Raw genomic sequence first — 10456 nt, 5'->3', positions numbered from 1 at the left:
AAAAAGCTATAGTTCACAACAATAATAATAACATTGAACAATATAGAGAGAGAAAGAGGATGGAAGAAGGGCTACTATTAGTGAGAGAAAACCATGAAAAAGAAGATAAAAAATGGAAAATAATAATATTGGAAGAAATGAAGAGAGTGAGTTATATAGCAGGTCCAATGATAGCAGTAATGTTATCACAGTTTATGCTACAAGTTGTTTCTCAAATGATGGTTGGTCATCTTGGTGAACTCTATCTATCTAGTACTGCCTTGTCTATGTCCATTTCCATTGTCACTGGCTACAGCTTCTTGGTAATCTTCTTCTCTTCCTCTTTTTCCATAATCTGTCTTAGGACGACAATATCCGTTTTAAGATGAAACTTGTCAAATATGCTCTCACTTGCATATATAGGATAAACCTTTTGTTAGTCCTAGGCACGAGACACCCTTGTTTGTCTCATCGACTACATCTGGCCCGTTTTAAGTTTAAGACGGAAATATTATCACGAGACTGGAAATTCTCGTATTAAACCGACTTATTAGTAGATTAAGATTAATTAAAATTATATTGACAAGAGACAATAATTTCGAAACGAATTAAAATAATAAATTTGTTTTGTCTCGATTTAATTTTTTATTATTGATTGCATTTTATTATTGGGTTAACGTCCAAATTTGTAGAGATTGGACACATTGTATTTAACTCTATATACAAATTTTAATCTATTTGTCTTGTTGCATAAAATTTGTACCTCATCCTGCCATCCTGGTTCAGAAAACTAGACTGATTTATTTCCACAAAAGTTTGATACTTTTCTTTATCAGCAGAATCTTTATTGGGAACATATTGAAATTAAATTACTAGTAACACTTTTTCACAAATTGCAGTCAGAGTCATAGTTATACTACCATATTAAACAAATGGCCGAGACGGAGGGAGTACTGATATTGGTATACTCCTACAAAATTGTGTAAGACGATTTTACCATGACCAGTGAGAGCCATTGAAATGTCGACATAATTAATCGACTCACACAACATATTTTCTCTATTTAGAAGCGAAGTATTCAAGTTAGTTTTATTATGTGATGATGTTAAGACAACTAGAGAAGACATGGTACGTTTCATTTTTTGTTACACCTTAAAAATAGGGGAAATAGCACATGGTCTAGCCGTCTAGATTTGTTTGAGGTCATGAGTCATGATTCATCAGAAAATGACATTATCAAATTGCCTTGTGTAAATGGTAGACCTGATAGATCAGTGACGAATCTGAAAATTATTGTTTACGGCTTCCTTTAATTTTTTCGAGACATTAATATATAAAAATCGGAATTTGAAATTATTTAAACACTAAAATTGAACAAAATGTACTGAAACGTTCGTTTTATGGCATCCCTGGGTCGGCCAATGGACTTAGTGTAAGGCGGCTCTATAACGATTGATGATGAAAGGTACGAAAGTGAAATAAATCAATTAATTTTTGTTGACAAATTCCCTACGTCTCAGTCATTTGTTGTCCTATTCCATTTTTTAGTGTCTCAGTCAATTGTTGCCCTTTCTATTTTAAAATGCATTCGATAAGCAATTTAATCCTCCTACTTGTCATCTAATAATTGTCCCTCTCCCCTTTCCTTGATATTTGTGCCAAAACCAAAGGACAGACCGAGATGGAGGGCGTATTAGTCCTAGATCGACTTACTGCTTCAATTATAAGCCTTTGAGAATTAGGACAATTGAATCAATGTTTTAGTTACAGTTTCTTAACTTGTACAGGTTTATACTCTGTATGAAATCTGAATTTTTGACATTTTCTAGTATTTTTTTGACGTAATATCTTAGTTTCGGGGCAAATTCTTGAGCTTGATGGTATGATAAATTTCTTTAGATTTTGCTTCAGACATAATTGTCGAGTTTTGTTGACAAACTTTGAGCTTTTAAGCAAAAATCGTAAACTAGAGCATAAATATATGTATTAACTGGTTGTATCATGCTGGTTCACCTGCAATAAGACTAAAATTTCAAGTATCATGCTGGTTCAAATACCGCGTAACACAGTGTATAACTGTTCGCCTCACATAATCAGTAGAACTAATATTGACAGATTAACTTCAGTACTTTTTCTCAAATTTGTTAAGTTAAGCGTGTTGAGGGTAACATTTTGCAAAATGTGTCTTTCGCAGATAGGAATGGCAAGTGCATTGGAGACTCTAAGCGGGCAAGCATATGGAGCACAACAATACAAGAAACTCGGAACACAAACATACACCGCGATGTTCTCACTTGCCTTGGTTTGTATCCCAATCTCCATTCTCTGGATAAACATCGGTAAAGTCCTTTTACTCATTGGACAAGATCCTGCAATTGCACATGAAGCTGGCAGATTCTCGGCTTGTCTTGTTCCTGCACTTTTTGCTTACGCCGTTCTCCAACCTCTTATTCGATATTTTCAAGTCCAAAGTTTGGTGATGCCAATGGTTGTAAGTTCATGCACAGCTCTCTGTCTCCATATACCGCTTTGTTGGGCTTTGGTATATAAGTCAGGGCTTAAAAACCTCGGCGCTGCTGTTTCAATGAGTATATCACTTTGGTTGAACGCCATTTTCCTCACTTTGTATATGAATTTCTCTTCTTCTTGTGAAGCGACTCGTTCTCCACTCTCCATGGAGATATTCCATGGAATTGGAGAGTTTTTTCGGTTTGCTATTCCTTCTGCTACAATGATCTGGTACACTCTCCTTCCGTGTTCTTATCTTTTCCGTATTCACTTCTGATTACGACTCATTTTAAATCTCTTTTTGAGAGCGACTAAACATTTTCTGATATCCTATATCACAAATTCTCATTATAGACGGGAGATATCCGTCTATAGTTATAGACGGGCTAAATATCCACCCACTTTAAGCATAAGACAGTCTATCACTTTAAGCATATTTGACCCGTCTTTCACTTTAGACGGATATATCAGTCTATAGTGAGACTAATTGGTTCGTTATTTGTATGCATATAGTCTGGAGTGGTGGTCATTTGAGCTACAAATTTTGCTATCAGGACTGCTGCCACATCCCGAACTCGAGACTTCTGTTTTATCTGTATGGTAATGTTTCTTTCTCAGTTACTTTTCCAAATGACAGTATTCAGAAAATTCAGTTGCTGTTTTGATGAACAACTCGAATTGAATTGCTGAAACTTTGTGTATGTACTTCTTTCTTTGTCCAAATAGCTTGACAACTATCTCAACATTATACGCGATCCCTTATGGAATCGGTGCTGCTGCAAGGTACTTTCCTTCCCTGAAATCTCCTCATTTATCTGTCGTTCTGACAATCGCAGTTATAATTTAATTCTCGTTTTTTGAGGCTGGTTTTTGTTCTGTGGTGTATAAACAGTACCAGGGTCTCAAACGAACTTGGTGCAGGAAACCCACAACGAGCTCGTACAGCTGCATGTGCAGTCATGGTTTTCGCGATGGCTAATGGCCTTATAGTGAGTGCAGTCATATTTTTCACACGGAGGGTTTTCGGATATTGTTTTAGCAGCGAAAAGGAAGTCATTGATTATGTCACTACTCTGGCGCCTTTGGTTTGCGTCAATGTTATAATGGACAGTCTACAAGGTGTTCTTTCAGGTATGCGTTTCAAACATTTCATACTTTCTTAGTCGATATAGAATCAGAAGAATTTCACTTTATTATTTTCATTAATGCTTTTGATTTCGAAAATGTGGAACTGCAGGAATTGCTAGGGGATGTGGATGGCAACATATAGGTGCAGTGGTAAACCTTGTTGCATTCTATCTTTTTGGAATTCCGATTTCAGCAATATTAGGCTTTTGGTTGCAAATGAGGGGACGAGGTCTATGGATCGGGATCTTATGTGGTTCTATTGTGCAATGTTCGCTTCTAGCCATCATTACGGGATGTACAAATTGGGAAAAACAGGTACGACTTTTGCTAGTTTTTACTCGTTAACATATACTTTCGACCACATTGTCATCAACATTCCGAATCTCCAATGTAAAGACTTCTGTATACAGTAATAGGAATAAATATAATTGTTGGGCTCAATCATCACCTTAAGGTTTTGGTTGAGATGGTTCATCTAAAATGATATCAGAGACAGAGTGACCAAAGGTCACGGGTTCAAATCCTGGTATATTAATTGATGTTCAATCTGGTGTTCATTTTACAGGCGAACAAGGCAAGGGAAAGACTATCGGAATCAAATTTCAAAGTAGTTGACGGAGGAAATGTAGATGAACGATTATTGTTGAACTGATCTGTTGTGAGGAGTTAATCAATTAAAGGGGTTTGGTTCGTCAATGGGCGTTCCAGTTCCGACAACAGTTTTGGCAACATGACTGTACCTGACTGAGTGACGGATATACAACATATAACGGCTTTCAACTTTTATGTATTCTTTACATTGAATCTATCTAATGATAGTAATAAAAGGGGTGCATAGTCGTTTTAAAGTTGGTTTTCTACGGTCGTCAAAATACAATCATAATAAACAAATGTGTTTGGTGTGATGGTTGTTCACCTCATCCCTTAACCATGAGGTCAGGGGTTCGATCCCTGCCCATGGGAATGGAGCAAACTCTTTGGCCGTTTACCTCTTCGTAAAAGCACGCGCGACGAGGGGATTATACACTGTTGTCGACGGTGGACACCCCGGTTTACACCAAAAAAAAAATACAATCATAATCACATGTTTTATGCTCTAAAATGAATGTAATCTCCATAAAAATTTGGGAAACTCGGAACCGTTGGCTGCCTTTTAAATCCAAGTAACAAAGGTGGGTGAATCAAAATGCAATACCATGTAATTGGGTGCAACGGGGTATAAGGGAGTCGATTTGAGCTGGGCGGGGGGTGGGTGGGTGTGTGTAATGAAAAAACGGATTACGCATCTGAGGTAATACCTCAGACCTTTTAGGGGGCGTTTGGTACAGGAAAGGGAAAGAGAATGGAAAAAAGAAAGAGAAATGAGGGGAAAGGTATGGGTTACCCTTGGATTATATTAGTTGTTTGGAATAAGAAAGGGAAATTCAATTCCACCGTATCCACCACCAACACCACAAACCACCATATCCCACGCCACCACCACCATTAGGCAATTCACCGTCGCCGCCCAGTAGCCGCCTCACCGTCGTATTGCCGACCCCAGCTTACCACACCACCATACACTCTTAACCCAAACCCGAAACCAACCTAAAAACAACCTCCACCACCCACGAAACTCCCTCCCTCACCGTAGTAAACACCAGATCTGGTGTTTTATTGTGGTTGGCGGAGGCTTCGACAGTGTTGGGGTGTCGGAAAGAGAGGTTACCAGCGGGGGAGGGAGTTTCGGTAGGGTGGGATAGTTATTAAAGGTGTTGATGTGGTGTTTAGTGGTTGGGGATGTGGGGTCCAAATGAGTACGCCGGTGAGTGGGCCGGAATGATGAGGGACCGCCGACGTCGCTGGTGGTGGTGGTTGTGTCGGTGTGGTGGGTGTTGGTGATAGTGGTTGACGGTGGGTGTACGGATGTAGTAGTGGAAATAGAGAGTAGAAGGGAAAGGGTATGGGCTTACCCTAGGGGGGGGTAGGGGTATGGATGTGGATGGTTTTGGGGGTAAAAGAGGGTATGGGTTACCCTTTGTTTGTCTCAAACAAACAACAACAAAAGGAATCACCCATTTTAATTCCCTTTCCCTTTCCTAAAGCCCCCGAACCAAACGCCCCCTTAGTTTTTGAGCATATACACATTTTTTATGAGCATATTACCATTTATAAATATAGTTTTTGAGCAATATTATATTTTTTTAGTCTAATGTTTTAGTAAATGTGCTCAAAAACCTTTATAATAAAGCAGAACTCAAAAAACATTAAAATAAAACTCAAAAAATAAACAATAAGAGGTAGTACCTCAGATGTATAGTCTATGAACGGGTGCGTAAGGGGCGACATGTGTTTTCTCGTGTTACCATTGCGGGATAAAATTACAACTACAACATCCAATGTATGTCAAACTAATAAACAATATAGTAGTCAAGTGGTTAAGACGGGGATAGAATGGACAATAGCTTCCAAGTTCGAATTCTATGTCCCATAATGTGACTGAGTGCAGTGGTGGATCTTCCTTGTATTGGGCAGGGGCCAGGGCCCTTTGTGATTGTGGCCCAACAGTTATTCCTTCTCTAAACAATACGGAAATTTTCAGAATGATAACTGCCTGGCCCCCCTTAATAAAAAGCCCAAGCAAGTCTGTATAATCGTACCTCATTTGGCTCGTTAAATCCAAAGTAAATAAAAAGCCCAAGTATAAATAAAAAAAATGGAAACATTGCCCCCACTTGCATAATGATACCTCGTTAAATCCAAAGTTACATGTTAACAAAAATTATTTTTTCAACAATTCTTATAACAATTGGTCTCCCTTGTGACGGGTTACCATTTGTGACGGATATTTTGTGAGAAAATGGTAACAAAATGGGTTGGTGGAGAAAGGGGACCACATGAATAGTGTTGCAGAGAGAGAAAAAATGGGTACATTGTGAAGTAAAATGGTATCCGTCTTCAGCTTGTGACGGATATGTCATGTCTTCAATGAGAATTTGTGTTCCTATAATCGTCATTCCCTAAAGACTAATAATTTTAAGCACCTATAATATATTCTCTCTCTACAAATTTCTCCAGTCTCTCTCTAAAAAATCCCCAAAAAATCCCCAAAATTAAATACTGACACCACCATCCTCCCCCTTCCTCTCACTGAACCTGAGTACACTTGCTCGGGTCGCCGGAGATTGGGCCGTCATGTGGTCCATCTCCGGTGATCCCTTTTCAATCCTCCCACTTTAATCAATCTTACCCAGATCGTGTTTTTAATCGTTCTTGATCTAGAAATTTTGGTTTATTCTTGATTTAATGACAGATTCACTTGTTAAAGTTTCTTTGTGGTGTGAGCCGGCCTTTTAATCTCCATTGTTTCCGTCTTCGTGAATGTCCATTCACCGTGCAGCACCCTTGGACGGATCGTGCATGCAATTAAGGTGGTGATCCCCCCATTTTCCCCATCACCCTAGGCTTCACGGTTGGGCTACTGACGTCCGTTGTCGTTTTCTATGGGTTTGATCGTCTGTCAGGGAGATGATCCCCCCATTTCCCCCACCTCCCTTGGTTTTGCGATCGGACTGTGCTAATGTCCATTGTTGTTTTTTATGGGTCTAATTGTCCGTTTTGGCGTTCCCCTATCCCTCGCCCCTTCCCCCGCCGTTCGGATCGTTGTCTCTAAGTTCTTTTGGGTTAAGGAGTTGGTCTGTCATCCGTTTTGATGCTTGCATGCAGTGTTGCTTGGTTGTTTTCGGTTGTCACGGATCGTCTGGGGTTGCCTTTAGGCGGCTTCTGTTTTTGGTGCTCTTGTCGTCTGGTCTTTTGTTAGATCGAGGGTTTGGGTCGGACTTTCTCTGATCAGGCTTTTATTGTCACTTTTCTGGGTGTATTGTTTTTTTGGGAGTTGGAATTTTCCGAGTAAGTGTATGATGGGATGTTTCGGTGTAGTTGGTTGGATTGGAGATGGTGGTTTTTTCCTTTACTCTATGTTGTCTAATTTCCTTTTATCAGTTAGTTTGTTATTTCTAATAATCTCCTCTTATTGGAGTTTCTGTCGTTTTGGTCGAATAAATAGTTTTGTTGGAGTAGCGAAGCAGTGCTACGGCCGATTGTGGTTCCATGTGGATTTGGGTGAGAGGAGGATGACCTGTTCCTCTTCCGCCTACGTCTCTGTCTGTAGCTGGGTGAATTTTACGATGGGATTGGTTGTGGAGCTTCATTCTTCTCAGCTTGTCAGCTCACTCTTTGTCTTTGGTGTTTGGTCTGTTGACTGTTGTGACCGTTTTACGTGGTGCAGGAGAGTTTTCTCCACTGGATGTAGGCCTTCGTGGCTTACCATCCACTTTAAATTTCTACGTCTTGTGGCGTAAGTGTACCTCGTTCTTGCCTCACGACATCTCAACTGATCCAGTCTCCTGGGAGGAATGTTTGTCGGGCTGATGATTTGGGTGGTGATGCTCGTGGCCAGACCATTGTTCTTGATCATCAAGTTTCGGATAGCCTATGGGAATTGCTCTCTAGTTGTTGTTTTTTATTAGGTTACTATTACTCTGTGTTGTTTCTTATTCGGTTTTACATTGTAGTACTTGAGTATGGCTTTCACAACCATACTACTGTAATGTAAAACTTTTGCACTCTGTCAAAAAAAATAAAATTTAAGGGTTTTAAATAGGAGTATAACATATTTTAGGTAACTTGATTGGTGATTAAGGCAAGACAATTTATTAAGCCGTAGTGATAAACAATTCTTAATTTTAAACATTTTGAAACACTTCAGAAAGAGCAATTATATGATTTGACAGGTCTTTTTCATGTATTTTGACATAAATGTGACAATTTTTGCGTAAATAGTGACGATTTTGCAGTAAATAGTGACCTATTTGAAAAAAAAAGGTTCATTTTTAGTGAAAAAATTGTCACTATGTAGTATGTACCATAAAGTGGTCACCTTTTTCTCATCGCACAACTACGGTCTTACAACAGAATTTGTGCTCCTCGTAATATTTCTGAGATATATGATCTGTTATTATCTTTCTCTAAAATATAAGATGTACATTTCGTTTTTTTACTCCCGAGTATTTTTTGTAAAACTGAAAAAATATTACATTTTTTGGTGATTGATATAATTTTATACTCCATCGATTCACAATAAACCTCCCATTTCATTTTGACACAAAAAATTAAGAAAACACACTACCCCACCATATAAATAAATTCGAACCACACAAATACACTATCCCACCATACAATTAAATTTGAACCACACAAACACTTACCAAAAAAGAAAATAGGGAAGTTATTGTGAATAGACGGAAATGGAAATAAGGAGTTTTATTGTGAATTGGAGGGAGTATTTTAATATTATTGGTCGTGTATATTTTTATTGAAGTAGTCATTAAATTACTTTTAGGAAGGTTGTTAATTAAATAATTTCGCTTTGTTAATATTTTTATCTTAGTATTTGATTATTTGTGAAGACGTGTTTAAATTTTGTGTTTGTTAATGCCTACCTTTATTTTTTTATTATTTTTTTGTTAGAAAATGCCTCCCTTTATATTGTATATGGATTGTATGCCTTTTAAAGAAATAATTGAGGATTCGATTATTTTCTTTCCGGCCCCCCTCAAAAATTTCTTCAAGATCCGCCACTGATTGAGTGGACACTCCGTTAGACAAAAAAAAAAAAAGACGAGAATATCTACCAACTACACTTTTCTTAAAATAAACAAGACCTTAGAGCATTAGCAATAGATGATACTCCAATAGGTTTGTTCTCATGCCACATAAGTTAGTATACAAACTCATTTAGCTACAAACCTCATCCCAACAATAACAATAGGTCTTGGTATAGACGGGTGGGGCGAACAGACGGGTAAAGACCTCTAATAAAATTGGTAGGGGGGACAAGGTGGGGCACCCCCATGTGCTTCCCACTTTATGGCAAATGGGTATTTTGTGAGGGAAAATGGTATCCGTCTATACGTATAGACGGATAGTGTCCGTCTATAATGAGAATTTGTGCAACAATAAATAAACATCTTCAAGGTTCATCACATGACCCGCCATACTATTTCTTCTCATACATTCTCTCTCCACAAACCTGGATACTACGGAGTATATTGTAACCCCTCTCATCCATGAACCTCAACACCAATGTCCAACAATAGAGGGTTTGTAGACAAACCTCTAAAATAATTGACACATCATCTTACAAACATATTGACAAACCTTTATTACTATTGCCCTTAGCTTCAAGGGGCAATGTGCAAGTTATTATCTTCCAATGCTTTATATACATAATTCGATTGGTTAGCTAATTGTTCATATCTACATACTTTATGCTGTTATTAGTTATTACTATTAGGGTAATTTGATAACTTATATCTTAAATAATTCACTTTGTCAAATCTTATACCTAAGATAACTCTCTTTAAAATCTTATATCTAAAATAACATTTTCTTCCAAACTTGATACCAAATCTCAAAAAAAAACCTGAACTAACAATCTTACCCATACTAATTAAACATGATTATCCTTTCCCTCATCTATTAACACACACATCCACGATTACAACAACCAAAAATCATCAAATTAGTAAAGGGCAAAATCGTTAATTTAGAGTTTTTTTTAAAAATTTGGTATCAAGTTTGGACGAAAATATTATTTTAGATGTAAGATTTTAAAGAAAACTATCTTACGTATAAGATTTGAAAAAATGAGTTATTCGAGGTATAAGTTATCAAATTACCCTTAATATTATTATTTTCACTATATTCACTGTTACTATTATTACTTTCACTACTCTCTTGACCTTATTTTTACTTTCACTACCGTTACATTGATGTACGCTTACTCTATTAATTTCATCAT

General features: G+C 37.7%; 1 protein-coding gene across 1 annotated transcript; it reads left to right on the top strand.

Moving 5' to 3' along the window:
* LOC141598971 (protein DETOXIFICATION 12-like) lies at positions 1 to 4517 on the top strand. The gene is made up of 7 exons (XM_074418815.1): positions 1 to 302; positions 2174 to 2718; positions 3001 to 3087; positions 3214 to 3270; positions 3380 to 3618; positions 3725 to 3930; positions 4181 to 4517. The coding sequence occupies exons 1-7, from the start codon at positions 60 to 62 to the stop codon at positions 4265 to 4267; spliced, it is 1464 nt and encodes a 487-aa protein (XP_074274916.1). The 5' UTR covers positions 1 to 59; the 3' UTR covers positions 4268 to 4517.
* The last annotated feature ends 5939 nt before the right edge of the window (positions 4518 to 10456 follow it).

This window comes from Silene latifolia, chromosome 9, assembly GCF_048544455.1.
Source record: "Silene latifolia isolate original U9 population chromosome 9, ASM4854445v1, whole genome shotgun sequence".
Classification (NCBI taxonomy): Eukaryota; Viridiplantae; Streptophyta; class Magnoliopsida; order Caryophyllales; family Caryophyllaceae; genus Silene; species Silene latifolia.
Note: the sequence above shows the minus strand (reverse complement) of the source record. Positions and strands in the feature narration are given on the sequence as shown.